General features: G+C 43.8%; 1 protein-coding gene across 1 annotated transcript; it reads right to left on the minus strand.

The window, feature by feature from the left end:
* Positions 1–3057: 3057 nt before the first annotated feature.
* Positions 3058–15084, minus strand: LOC121862789 (4-coumarate--CoA ligase-like 5). Its single transcript, XM_042361100.1, has 4 exons — positions 14911–15084; positions 10862–11069; positions 10329–10525; positions 3058–3288 (listed from the first exon to the last, which is right to left on the minus strand). The coding sequence occupies exons 1-4, from the start codon at positions 15073–15075 to the stop codon at positions 3112–3114; spliced, it is 747 nt and encodes a 248-aa protein (XP_042217034.1). The 5' UTR covers positions 15076–15084; the 3' UTR covers positions 3058–3111.
* Between the last annotated feature and the right edge of the window lie 215 nt (positions 15085–15299).

Here is a 15299-nt window from a genome sequence, read left to right on the forward strand (position 1 = left end):
GTAAGTATACCAACAGCTCCCATAAGCCCATCCCAGTATTTTCTACACCATTTGAAAAGATTGTTGTGGATTGTGTGGGCCCATTACCAAAAGACTAAGAAGGGAAATCAGTTCCTGCTCACGGTTATGGATACCGGTACACGTTATCCTGAGGGCTTTTTCCTTAAAAAGCATCGCTTGAAAACGTAATCAAACATCTTTTGCTGCTTTACTTCGAGTGGGGCATTTCCTAAAAGAGATCCAATCCGATCGGGGCACCATCTTTGTTCAAACAGGTGATGAAAGACCCCAGTGTGGACCATTGTACATCTTCGGCTTACCACCCACCGTCCCAAGGTTGCTTGGAACGGTTCCATCAAACTTTCAAATCAATGATCAAAAAATACTGTATAGAACACCAAAAGGAATGGGATGAAAGCATAGACTTGTTACTCTTTGCCATCAGGGAATGTCCCCAGGAGTCATTGGGTTTCTCCCCGTTCGAGTTACTATATGGGAGACAAATTAGGGGACCCCTTAAAATAGTAAAGGAGCAGTGGTTTGACACTCCATTTATTAAGCCCGCAACAGTATCCCAATACATTGACACTTTACGGGACAAATTAACTGAAGTCCGAACCATTGCTCAGTCAAACTTAAAAAAAGTCCAAGAAAAAATGGTGAAGTCCCAACCTAAATTAGTTAAAAGATCATTTTCTCCAGGTGACAAAGTGTTACTCTTTCTCCCCATTCCAGGCTCTCCCCTTAAAAGCAAGTTTACTGGTCCCTATATAGTTGCAAATAAACTATCTCCTCTCAACTATATAGTCCATACTCCTGATCGCAGAAAAGATTCACAACTTGTTCACATTAATCTCATGAAACTTTACCATTCCAGGCAGTCAGAGGAAGACATCCCAGAGGCTATAAGCCAACCTGTATTGCATACGGTTTTGTCAGGGCCGGAGCCGGAGACAGATGACATGGACCTATTGGAGAATTTAGACTTCCCTCTACCTAAAGAAAACCCTGCTAATAGTCACATACTCAACAACTTGGATGAGTATTTTTATGTTCTGAATCCATCTCAAGCAAAAGATCTCACTAAGTTATTATCAACATTTCCTAAAGTCACGTCAGACCTCCCAGGGTTTTGCAATATACTTATACATGATATTAAGCTAATCTCAGATGATGTACAACCCATTAGGCAATCAGCCTATCGACTAAATCCACAAAAAAAAGAGATTATGAAAAAGGAGGTAGATTTTTTGTTAAAACATAACTTAGCTGAGCCTAGTACCTCCCCCTGGGCTTCACCTTGCCTTCTCATTCCAAAACCCGATGGCACTTTTCGTTTCTGTACCGATTATCGTAAAGTGAACCAGGTCACTGTCTCAGACTCCTACCCTTACCTTTGATTGAAGATATAAAAGACAGCATAGGCTGTGCCAAATTTATCAGTACGGTGGACTTATTGAAAGGATATTATCAAGTGGGACTCACGGATAGGGCAAAAATAATCTCGGCATTTATAACTCCATTTGGTCTTTTTCAATATTTGGTTATGGCGTTTGGCTTTTCTAATGCTCCGGCCACATTCCAGAGGGCCATCAACTACCTTATTCAGGACCTAGGTGGGACGTTCGCCTACCTGGATGACCTGGTGGTGGTGTCGGACAGCTGGGACAAACATCTGGTGCGTTTGGAGATACTGTTTGCACGACTGCAAGAGACTGGATTCACCATAAACCTGGCTAAATCTGCTTTTGGCCGGGCCTCAGTGACTTACCTGGGACATATCGTTGGGCATGGTATGGTGAGACCCAAGGACGCAAACGTTAGAGCCATCTTGTCCTTCCCCACTCCAAGGACGAGGAAGGAACTCATGCGCTTCCTGGGGATGTGCGGCTACCACCGTCGGTTCTGCAGTAACTTCTCCAGCGTGGCCGGACCCCTCACAGACCTTACCAGTTCTGCGGTCCCTTACATCTGGAACCACAGGTGCGACCAGTCTTTCCACCGCCTCAAAGCCTTCCTTGCCTCCAAGCCTGTAGTCCACCCCCCTGACTACACCTTGCCCTTCCATCTGCAAATCGATGCTAGTGGTGTCGGAGTGGGGCTGTGCTCCTACAACCCGACCCAACCACTGATGTTCTTCACCCTGTGGCATATTACTCCGCCAAGTTGAAAAAACATCAGACCAACTACTCGACCATAGAGAAGGAGGCCCTAGCTCTGGTGTTGGCAATAAAGAAGTTTGAATGTTACCTCCAGTCTTGCCCACAAACAACCCTAGTCTTCACCGACCATAACCCACTCACGTTCATCCAAACCAACAAGACCTCCAACCAGCTAATCCTCCGCTGGGCTCTCCTCACCCAGCCCTATAATCTACAAGTCCGGCACATAAAGGGGGTGGACAATCTGATTGCAGACTCCTTATCCCGAGCTCCAGTGGAAATGCAGCAGCTACTCTCCAGACGCACCAGGTGATCACCTCCTTCGCGCCCGCGCTACGGAGGTCTTTGGAGGGGGGGGTGTGTTACGAACCCCTCCACCCAGCACTACGAACCACGCCATCTATTGTCCTGACCTACCTACCCAGCACCACGAGCAACGCCATCTAGGGACGAGACACGAGTATGACTCGTCTTAGTTAACACTCCGGGGTTTCCCTTCTCCATATCCTGGTTGTTACGTCACTTCCTCCAAGTCTTCTTTGTGAGCTCAAATTCGAGGAGAGAGGACTTGGCTCTGGGAAGTGACCACAGGATCATCTATCCTCTAAACCTACGGCGCAGTGACTACCTACCGTCTTCTACAATACTCAGCCTTACTCGTCAGCCATCTCAGCTCCTCACTTAAGTACTTATATTTTGTATTAACTCCCCCACGTCCACTTGCTTCACGATTGTTTTATGTTTTGTTAATATGTATATACTGTTAATGTTTAGGTTAAGTTTGGTTAAGGGTAATTTATAAGCTGAATATTTTGTTAAGGGATTTATGGTACTTTATTATATACAACGAAAACTCGCATCCTTTGTTTACCCTTTTATAGTCCGATTATCTTTGTTTTTTTTTTATAGTTGTTACCTGTTGGGATCTGGGTAGACTTTTAACTATATTCTAAATCCCCAACTCGTAACAAGGTCCACCAGCCAGTTTCTGAGTAGGCTTCATTAACTCGTACGTCTGCCTCTTCACCCTACATGTCCTCTCCATTTTGATGACTGCCTGTCTGTCATTCTCCTTGGGTACATCTCCCCTGTTTAGTGCAGCACTTCTTGGCTCTTCGTTGTCAATCTGAGTGGATTAACTTCCTGTATTATCATTCAGGGTGACGTCTGCTGGTGTTATCTGGATAGTATCCTCTACTACTATTCTTAGTACTAATAAATATCTTTAACAACTACTTCTACAGCTACTACCACTACTACGTCTACAACCACTATTACTACTACTCTCCCCCTATAGCCACACCTCCGCCACAGTTGTATTGCCTTAATATTAAATATCCTAATACAAAAGTATATACCCTATCTGTGATGAGTTAGCTAAGCCGCATATCTATGCGGCATTCAGTGACTGTTGCCTCAAAATCAATAGTGCGACTGTTTTCGGCTTTGGGGCCGAAGATCTCGTTTCCCAGAGGCAAAACAATGCTGACCTAGGCAGAGAGAAGGACAGTCGACATCTCAACCAGGCTGCAACGTAACTTCTGGGCTGCTGCTTCTGTTCGGATAACACCTCTGCCAGTCTTGCATAGAAACATCTTGCACTTGGTCCCATCCCACAAGAGGCTATGAACACCAGAGGAGTGAAGCTGCCTTGTTCAACATTCTGAACTTTCTCTCCTACGCCCTGTTCTTGTCATTCTTGTTTCTCTTGTGTGCAGCAGCAAGAACTAGGTTACGGTGACATGTGGTAATGGGGTCGAAAAATCATATATCAAAGAAGGCTCGCTGTCGCCGCGTCCAGAATCCTCGAGCACTGACGTCCACACTGGCTTCAGTGGATATGTTTCAAGTCCTGTGATGGAGATTCTCACTGTCCAATGGAAGGAGAGTCGGTTCCACCATGACATCATGGCAGATTTCCTTTAACATGTTTGCTGTGAGATCCCTTACTTCGTCATGCCTCGTACATACGAAGCCCCCTTTCTTACACACCTTGGCGTGGTCGATGTCGTAGGGTCATATGGAGGCGAATTTTTTTTTTTGAGTTTGAAAAATCGGCCCATGGTATTAATGATGTAGTTCTATGTGCAGAATCATGTGATATCTTCAGATTTGAAAAGTTTTCATTTTTTGCTAGGTAAATTTTAACTTGAAATCTTATGAAAATTCAGTATTCCCACCCTTTTACCAACACCACTAAATAGCTTATTAAATGTATCAGGTTAATTTATTAGGATGGAAATGATCCAGAATAGTGAAACGAATGATCTTGACACATTTATTAAATTTAATATTCCTTTAGAAAACAAAATCATCAAATACAAAACCGGTTTTACTACTACGACCCGGTGTTGCTGCACACCATAGAGAACATGTCTTTCTTGCTTCTGTTTCTACTCATCACCTCCCTGCTGACCACCTGAGCTCGGATGTAGCCTTCCCTCCTCTCCTGGCTGTACACGTGACTGCTGGCCTCGCTCACTTGCTGTACACAACGCTCTATACTCTGGGTGTGCGAGGGCCAGGCAGGGACATGCATGGGTTGTCCAGGAAAGCTCTGACTTGAACATTGCGAGGCTGCAGAAGAGGCTCACTGCCAGCCTGGATGTTATCCAGATCTATGAGATCAGTGAGGTCTTGGCACTTAGATTGACTTCAGAGTCTTCCTGACCCTGAAGGAATCGTCACCAACTGATTCTGTCATGCCCAGATCCTCCTCATAAGTCTCATATCCAAGATCTTTTGACTGCCACTCTTCTCTCTCCTCCTCATCCTTACTGCAGAGCATTGTCTGCAGAACTGCCTTCGGGATGAGCATAACAGGAAGATCTCTCCCCACAGTCTGCTCCACAATCTGAACAACCTTTCCTTGGCTGGACTCCTCAGGAGCCTAAGCTGAAGAGAATATGCCTGGACCTTCGGAGAACGATGACTTGACCTTGGTAAGAAACCAATTTGGCAAGTAGACACTCACGATGAATTGGACAATAGTCTCGGGTTGTGAAGCTGGTTCCCTTTCAGTTTATGATGACCGACCCAAATTCTGCAGAACCTGAGAGCCGTTGTGAGCCACCTAGAATGTGAGACTGGACCTATCTGCAGGTAAGCAAGTCTATCAGGCATGACCCCAGTTTTGATGGCACTGCAAATCATGTAACCATAATACTGGTCAGTACTCAGGTCATCAATGACAGTATGTGCAAGCTCAACGAGTGGAGGGCCAACTGTGATTTTTTCAAAGCTCGGATTTATTTCTAACTCGGTGGCAGAGTCCAGCATCTTGCCAAGAGGACCAGACCATCTGTTGTTTGAAAGAGTCTTGCCATCCAGCTCCTGGATCAGATGTCTGAGTGGCAACTCGTTGGTGTGGAGGTCACAAACAATCCAGACCAGCTTCCTCCCAATCTTCCGCTCTATCCACTGTATGACCCCCCTTGCCACCCTGTGTTCGTGTTGGTGCTGTCCCCTCCAATGGCCTGCAGGGTCTGGTCTACGTTCCTCTCTCTGAGCCAGTTCACAATGTTATCTGCCACTATCTCAGCTGGTTTCCTGATGTCATCTTTCTCTGGAGTGAAATGCCACAAATACTTCCCTCCTGGTTCACTGCAGCAGGAGTAGTGTTCCTCCTTCACCATGGCAGGGAACAACTTGTCAGAATCTCCAACTTTCATGAACACTTTAGTGTCATCCCTTCTCCCATCAAAGAACAAACAATTGATTCCATTTTCTCTTATCCCCTTATCAAACTCCTCTTCTAGGTTACTGACAAGTTTCTCCTGAGCTCTCCTTACTTTGTTATGATCTATCACCAGGTGAACATCATCAGGTGTTATCAAACCACCGTCAACCCAGGCAGCTGTTGCTATCTCTGCAGTTTCTCTGAGACCAGTGTGGTGTCGCATGCTGGCCAGAGCTATGCTCGGGATATCTTTCCTATTTCGAATCTTATGCCTGGAAGGTTTGGGATCATTATTTTCTGGGTTAGGGACAAAGTCACCATTCTCCTGGTCAGCACTCGGATCAGCCATGGGGAAGTCATTAAACTCTGAATCAGCTTGACTCCAATCATCGGCCTTTTTTACCTCACCCTGGGCCTTCTCAAGTCTCTTTTCCTCGGCAACTCTTTCTCCTCTTCTGTCTCTCTGTGGCAGCCTCCTGTCTCTTGGACTCCGGAATATCTTGGCTAGAAATCATGAGAGCCCCTATACTGCCAGTCTTCTCTCTCTGTACTTTGACAAATGCCAGTTCGATCACAGGAATCTTCAGTTCACGCTTGCAAATACAGGGATGTGGGCCTCGGATTTACAGTCACGATCGCATCCAAACTCAGGACAGAGAACAATTGGGCACTTGCAAGTAATTATGTCAAATAACTGGTCCAGTTGCTTGACAAAGCTGTCCTTAACTGCAAGTTTTCCTCTCCCAAGAGAGATATCTCTTGCCTTTTCCCAACTGGCTAGCAGTCTCTCACTAATCTTCTTCTGACTTGTTATGACTGGAGGCTTGAACTGAGCGTTAGCTGTGCCAAGACAGCTTTGGTCATATCACTGGCAATGTCTTTGTGTAAGTTCTTTGGTTCTTTTCACTGATTTGCCTGATTAAAACACCGTATCTCAAAGCATCTCTCAATGTAGGCAACTCCGACTTCAGGAGCTCTCTCCCAGACCCAAGATAGTGACTGAGATGGCTGGATTTTTGGTTCCTCGTCCTGACACAAGCAGCCATCGCAAATATTATCAACTTATAAATGCATCAGAATCTGAAACAGAAAAAAATATTGTTAGTTGGGCTGTTAAAGAATGAAGTCAGAAAGCAATGTTCACTATTTAATTGTAATGCACTAATGCAGCTGTACGTTAGATTTTCGATAAATTTCACGCTAAAATTTGCCTAGCAAAAGGTTGCAAAATATTGAAACTGAAATTATTTTCTGTTTATATACACTAAAATCTACCAAAAAAGTGATGGGCCATTAGTTTTAGCTGATCTTCCCTCCTATGACACACCCTAATGCCTTAGAGTAGACCAATAGCATCTGTAAATTCTTGTTTATTAAGAATGAAATCTTTTGCCCTTATCGGTAACGTAGTTAGACAGTTCGAAACGCCCACCTCCTGTGCTGTAGCTACATTTTTTCCCAGCTCTCTGACAATTGCAGCACCAGTTGTTGACGTTTATCACTTTGAGTGTGCTGCTGTGCTACCGTTCTGTCGAATCATGTTTAATTCGCTAGCATCCACCTGACTTGCTGTATTCTGAGCTATTATGTGCTCATTGAGGGCTGCCGTGAGCTTGACAGAGTTCTGATGTTCGGTGGCAGCAAGCTCCACTGGATTAGTCAATCCCATTCCTTCCAGTCTCGGTGGTAATGATGGGGTTAAATAATGGCTTTCACTATTGTTGGGATAAAAGCGACCCTGATGGTTTCTTCCAGAGGGTGGAGGAGGGGTCCGTTATCAGGGATAGCACACGTCGGGTAATTCCAGCAATGCTTGACTCCAAATGCCGCAAAAGCAGCATGTGGCTCAGTTTTAGTGATCTCCGGTTGAGCATGAATTTCTTTCACACACTCAATTTACCTTTCCCGTTACATAGTGGGTCTTGAAATCGTTTGTGCCGATTACTGCACCTAAATGTCTTTGGTTATCCTTTGTTATTTTGACCTCACTTCCACCGAACACCTCCATTGCCTGTTCATAGTGTTCTGGCTTCACAATGAGGAAGGACTTGCTGGCATTTGGGTGGTACTTTATTTGTGGACCTCGTGATGTTACCAGGTCCCACCACTTTTTGATGTACTCCACCTTTCCTGCTCCAGTAAGGTCGTCAGCATATGCCACTCGCTTGACATTGGTTGTTTCACAGTTTATTGTGTGTTGGAGCACGGATAGACCTATTGTGGACATTTCCATAGCAACAGGATCCCCCTGCTTAGTTCCCTCAGTTGACTGTATGGTGGTATCTCCTCTTTGAGCCTTAAAGCTTGTTATATAGAGGTCTGTCGGGTTCCTGTAGGTGTTTTCAACATACATTGCAAAGCTTGGACAGTTGATCTGGATGTTGTGCAGTTTAGCCTTGCGGTTGATTATGTGATTGTGTTGGAGGCGTCAACCAGGAGTACTGCCTCACAACCACGCTGCTCAAATACCTTTCTCATAGTGTGAATGGCAGTTTCACCCCAACCTGGTGGCCAGCACACTCCTGCAGGTTCCCTGCAGCTGCTCTTACATCATCAATGGGTGATGGCAGCATTAGGTTGCTAGCTTTCTTGCAAGGGCGGAGGTGGCATTGCAGAGATCACTTACTGCTTCGCCAAACTTGTTAGTGCGGAGGATGATTCCCCACCCATCTGTATTCAGGCCTGAAGGGCCAGCCCCTCCCTGTGTTTTCAGTGCTTTTTTCCACACCATACCTCTTGTTATTTTCTCGAATATGACTGTATTTGGAAGGATATAGTAATCCGGAAACCTGATGCCTTCCTCTGCACTTGCAGGGGGATGTTTTTCCTTCAGTTGTTTTAAGGTCTCTGTTTATTGGCAGAACACCACCGGAGGATTCCTCTGTGAGAGATCTTACTACCAAAGACACTTTTCCCACACGCATTTTGTTACCAAACATTCTGGAAACATCCTCAGTGGCTTGCTTTCCGTTTCCTGTAGATTTCAGTCTCTTCTGCAGTGTTCTTACTTCACTTAGGAGATTATCAAGAGCCCGTTCTGCCACGTTGTCTGTCTTCTCTTCATTACAGCCACATTTTCCTTACACTTACTCCTTGCGTGTGTTCTCTGGCAGAATAGATGAGGTATTATTGCCAGTATGTGGAGAGTTATTGGGGCCAGGGAGCTGTCGTGAGTGTAATATTGTGTGAGGCGAGTCATCTCCCGGATTATTTCTCTGGTGGCCCAACATTTTGGTGGTTGAAAGAGGTTAATGGAGACCACCTGACAATTTCTCAGTAGGTTTCTTTGACCCATTTCTCTGCATCTTCCCTCGACTTGCCTTTCCAATGTGATGGTTGTCTGTCATTCACCTCGTGCTCTTCTGCTAATGTTGGAGGAGCATTTCTTGGCACTACATTTCCAGACTGAGTGGACTCGCTGCAATCATTCAGGATATCGTCAGGAGGTATTTTCCGGGCGATATCCTCTGTCCTCCTGTGACGGATCCCTGCCCAGGGGATTCTGACAGTTGTTCCCCTTCCTGCATCCCACACATTAGCGATTGTTTCTCACACTTTCACAGTTTGTGCAATTTTGGTTCGGGCTAGAACAGATGCAATGACAGTTACCCAGCATAATGCTCCACACGTCGAACAACAGGAGAAATTAGTGACTTGGATCTCCACTGTATCTGATGAGTAGGGTCAGTTATGACCCCTACCACACTACTACTGCTATTTTTTATCTCGTGTGGCCTCCAACCTCCTCTTTTAGCCACACCTTCCCAACCACTTTAGTACCTAAATATCCTAATCAAAAAGTAACTACCGTAGCTGACTTAGTTAAGCCGCACACCTATGCAGCATTCAGAGACTGCTGCCTAATAGTCAATACCCGCGACCTTTGTCGGCTTTGGGCCGAAGATCTCGTTCCCCTGAGGCAAAGCAATGTAGACCTAAGCGGAGAGAAGTACAGTCTACATCTCAACCAGGCTGCGATGTAACTTCTGGGCTGCTTCTTTTGTTCAGATAACACATCGGCCAGTCTTGCCTAGAAACATCTTGCACTGGTCCCATTCCACCAGAGATTGTGAACACCAGAATGAAGCTGCCTTGATCCACATTCTGAATTCTCTTAATATACTCCCTGTTCTTGTCATTCTTGTTCCTCCTGTGTGCAGCCTCAAGAGACAGGTTATGGTGAAATGCTGCCATGGGGTCGAATATCTTGACACCAAAGAAAACTTGCTGTCCCTGCGTCCAGCATCCTCGCTAATACCCACTTGGCCTTCATTAGATGTCCTGTGATGAAGGTTCTCACTGTCTAATGGAAGGTGGGTTGGTTCCACAGTGACATTTGGTAAATTTTCTACACTATATTCGTAATGCTTCAAACATGCGAAACCACCCTTCTTTCACACTATTATTACTACCACTACTACTACAACTACTACTACTACTACTACTAAAGACCATTAACCACTTTAGCCACCGTAATTGCCACTTACCTTAGTGGAGGGAGGCACAGGGTCATGGGTCATGAGGTGAGCGATGCAGGGTCTGGTGGAGTCGTTCCCCAGGACCCACATCTTCTTCAGTGTGCCATGAGGGAGGAGAGAGAAGGCTGCCTCAGCTGCCGGGGCCACGTCAGGGTGTACCACGGCCCATCGCGCCTCACTTACATTCAACACGTGCACCAGCTCCTCTGATGAAGGTACACCATGTGATTCTCTATCTCTCTATCTCCATCACTGGCCAGACTTTATCTTAGATTGGACGCGCTTTGTGAGTTGGATGGGAATATTCTATTTTGTAATCTGTATTAAGTATTAAAAGTATAACTATGCAAGAAATGTTAGCATTAAGAGATGGAGGTGGATTGCTTATTTAACATATCTTCTGGCTACTATTTAAAAGTTCTTAGAGCCATTCCAGTAATTTTAATACGATGTAAACAAACACAGTTGCCACATGTCACAAAATGCGTCAACCACTGTACCAGCTGGAGCTGAGGCCGACTGTACATGCCCGAGGTACACACCTGGACTATACAATGGGTTTACGGGCACACAGACAGCCCCGCAGTGAAGTATTGACAACAATATCAGTGGGAAGTCCATGTGTGTTGGCATGAGAAGGAGCACCACCTCTCCCCGTGTCACTCCTGCCTTCGCCAGTCCACCAGACACCCGCGGCACAGCACTACATAGCTCCGAATACTTCCAGTGCTGACGTGTGTCAGCATCCTCCTGAAACAGTAACATAGGAACACACAGATACACAGTGTCTCTGTGCGTCACTACACCTGAATTACTCCCTTGTTTGTGAGACTGTCCCTGTATGGCAATGACTGAATAGACATCTGCTTTATTTGAAACCCTGTATCTCCGCTTTATACCTGAACCTATGCTTGGACATTACACCTATACAGTACAGTATATGTAAATTTTTTGTATACCTGTACTATATATGTGCAGTACAATCGTTACATACATGAAACATCTCTGCTCTATGTACAAGGTTTATATTCTAGCACTGTCTTTATACATTGTGTTTGCAACTATACTGTCTATATATGAAGTCGCGGATAAGATAAATCCTTATAAAATCACACAGGAAAAAGGGAAACAATGGAGCACCTTAGCTTTGGTCTTTATTCAAGACTTCTTCAGAGGCAATTGAATTACCTGGACCGAGAGAGGCTTAAATATACAGGGTGACCTTATTAAACAATAGGTCAGGTCATAATCATGATATCCACTAATCCGCACACCAACACCAACACACACGTAGAGGAGCTTAAGAGAAAGGGCGACGTGACTAGTCAAGTTAAGTTAGGTAAAAAATATGGGACCCACTAAATATCTATCCTACATATAACTTCAAGGTTTCCAAAGCATTTTTAACCTTGGGCCACTGACAAATAAATTTGTGTAACATATCAGTTTTGTATTGACCATCACTACGGTGTATGGAATTTAATTCCCTAATCAAATTCGCTTCAACCAAAAGTCTTTCTGTGACACATGATGATTTGTACACTTATAAGCTGTTTTCCCAATCCATGCGATGATTATTATTCTTAACATTAACGAACAGTGCACTGCTTTCAGATGCAATTCTGATATTGTACCTGTGCTGTTTAATTCTGAGTTGCAATGCTTTCCCAGTCTGTCCTACATTGTGGATCTACATGATATATATATATATATATATATATATATATATATATATATATATATATATATATATATATATATATATATATATATATATATATATATATATATATGTAACCGGTCGGGATTTGCTGGACTTTAATTTCTCACTTGACTTGGGGTTTATTAAAATTTAATAGATGGTAAAGGCAGTGGAAGCGCCCCTTTGAGAAAAATCCCGAACCAGCACAAGAACACTTAAATCTACTACACAAAATGAACTGTCCGTGACCCGTGGAAGGATAGCGTCTGTGACTGGGATGAATGAGACACACTGTAAAATTTAGACACTTATATTCCCTCCAACACTACAAACACAATCAAATAATGGTACACCAATATGCGCACCTCTTAACTTAAACTTTAAACACTACTCTGGGGAATAAAAGTTATACATGACATAGAAATTATTAGAAACACAGGCAACAATAAATTTGAAGTATTAAGAAATGTTGCTTGCACACATGAACAGGCCTTAAGGCTTTCACAAAATAATATCAGTCACTTAGGAAATGGTACTAAAAAATTAAGAAATTAAATACTCAGTCACAAATGAATAAGAAATTAAATACTCTACAATGAATAGGCCTTAAGGGCTTTCAGCAAAATAATATCAGTCACTGAGGAAATGGTAATAAAATTTAAGAAATTAAATACTCTACAATGAATAGGCCTTAAGGGCACTCAACAAAATTATAGCACCATAACAGATGTACACTTCCTAACCTAACCTAACCACTACTCTGGGGAACAAGGTTATACCTGAGATCAGAATTATGAAGAACAATTAGAGGCATTAAAAGAATCAAATCACAGTATCACTCTGGTTCCACTTAATGGCACAAACATTCAAAACAATATTATCAAAATTATTTAGAAACTATTAAACTACACACGTCAAGATAATATCAGTCTGAGGAATGGTGTTAACTACACCCGTAATAAGGGAGGGAAAATGTTCCTCTAGGTATCTCCTAGGGACCTAGACTCACGGTCTCAGTGTGTGACCATTAGTTTACTCAGATAGCCTCAGTGTACTCCCAGTGCGTCCATAAAGCGGAAGGGAGTGAGCCAATCAGACCTTGTACAGTTGAGAGAAACTTTAGCTTCCCGTTAGCAAGAGGGTTTCACTAGCTGCTCGGGACATGTGGGGTTGTGCACCGGAGTGGTAAGAACTGATCACCCACTGCTGATGCTGGTCCCGTGTCGTTTTAGTTGTCGGGAGCACTCGTTCACTCAAGAGATCCTTTGCTACCCCGCTAAACAGTGACAGGCCTACACTGATCGGTCCAATGGCGACAATCGCCACCCTCAATCATCAACGGCAGTCTCAAACGGCAGTCAATCTCTCGCAGTCAACTCCGGTCAACTCCAGTCAAGTGGGTTCTGACGGAAACCCTGAAATGAACTCACTGTTAGCTCTAGTTTACTTTATCACTGCCCTATCTAACCCTGTCTGAGATCGAATGAGACTTACTTGTTATACTGCAATAGCGCAGCACAGGTGACTAGGCCACGTGACTATTTCTGTGATGGACGCGCAGGAACGTCTTGTCTGTGTGAATGCTCTCCGGGACTGGGGCCTAGCCAGCGTCGCGTCTCCTCAAGGCGTTAGCTTAGGTCTACGTGACATATTTTCCGCCTAACTAATAACTCCTTGGGACACCCGTAACATTATTCAGACTGCTAAACGATCTATAATAATTTCAAATTCAATAATAGTCCCTTAACTTCATGAATCGCATCATTATTAATTCGGTAAATTACATTTAATATCATATAGGCCTAGTTCCGCAATCTCTCGCTACGAGCAGGCAGCGCTCCCTCCCCTCAGATGACCTTGAACGCTCAGTATCAATCATGGCGGGGCATTTGAAATTACTCTGAAATTTCTGAATATTACATATATATATATATATATATATATATATATATATATATATATATATATATATATATATATATATATATATATATATATATATATATATATATATATATATATATATATATATATATATTGTGTTAATATCTACACTCTCTAGATTCATATTTTATATACTTGCACTGTCTTTTTATACGGCATCAGGTGAACTTAGGCCATGGGCGACACTGGCCCCTGCATTTTATAGGACTTTACTATTACACGATTTTCTCGTTAACGTAAAAGACGTACACTATTATTGCCTCCCGTAAACATACAGTAGTAGCGACAGTTGAGTCATCCAGACGCAATATTCCTACACAATATCAACATAGTGTAATAGAGCGAACCTTCCTGACTGACAACTGAGGAAGTTAAAGCAAATGTCATGTCCTGTCACTGACCTCAAGGCACCGAGGCTCATGATTGGTCAATATGATTACGAGAGGAGCTTCATCTTTTCCAATCTGTTTATGGTCAATTACCCGACCTTACCACCCAGGACAGGTAACAAGGTAGGCAGCAACAAGAGTTAAGACCTACTAACCAATGTTCTATATCACCTCAGTTGAACCCGGACTATATCCAGCAGGTATACGCTGGGTTCGGGCCAAGCCGGGACCTCCATGAGTCCAGGTTCCCAATGAAGCCGGGTTCTCTAAGAGGACGGGTTCTCTAAGAGGCCGGGTTCTCAAAGAGGCCGGGCTCTCCACGAGGCCAGGTTGGGATAGGGCCGAGTTCACTTGTAATCGTGCGCACATTTTGTATACCGAGGTCTGATCTATGTACAGTACATTGCTTTTATAATTACCTGCATAGTTAGTCTCTGTACTTGCTGATTCTATATGAACTTGTACGACAACTTTACTGAATATCCAACCATCCATCCATCCATCCATCCATCACCAGTTACAACCAAAAATTATCACTGGATTTCTTGGGACTGACCACAGCCACAGCGTCGCCGTAAGCAGCCATCGACTCCAGCATGAAGACAGCGTAGTTAATGTTGGGGATGGCAGGCAGAGGTCCCGGTCCATCCCACTCAAGTATACGAGGCTCCGTGCTCCTCCTGCTACCACCATCCTGCTGCTGCTGCTGTTGTCCACTCATCTACTGGATCTGATAATAATTATTCTTTTATTGAGAGAGAAAAACACAGACAAGAAAATGACCGTTTGATGTTCAACTAAAAATATAAATGAGAACGATTTCTTCATATTCTAGACAGGGCGTTAACGTTAGTCAGGCGAGATGTTTTAGAAGTTAAAAAAGTGTAATACCAAACTAGTGGGAAAACACATCACACAACTGTAGTCATGGTAGACTTTAATTAT

The sequence above is a fragment of the Homarus americanus genome, unplaced genomic scaffold, assembly GCF_018991925.1.
Source record: "Homarus americanus isolate GMGI-L3 unplaced genomic scaffold, GMGI_Hamer_2.0 scaffold2354, whole genome shotgun sequence".
Classification (NCBI taxonomy): Eukaryota; Metazoa; Arthropoda; class Malacostraca; order Decapoda; family Nephropidae; genus Homarus; species Homarus americanus.

Excerpts from the sequence above, each read along its gene's own strand:
- LOC121862789 (XM_042361100.1), bottom strand. The coding sequence starts at position 15,075 with ATGAGTGGACAACAGCAGCAGCAGCAGGATGGTGGTAGCAGGAGGAGC. Across the intron at positions 11,070-14,910 it reads ACGGCGACGCTGTGGCTGTG|GAGGATGCTGACACACGTCA; the intron begins GTCAGTCCCAAG and ends TTACTGTTTCAG. Across the intron at positions 10,526-10,861 it reads AAACCCATTGTATAGTCCAG|AGGAGCTGGTGCACGTGTTG; the intron begins GTGTGTACCTCG and ends TACCTTCATCAG.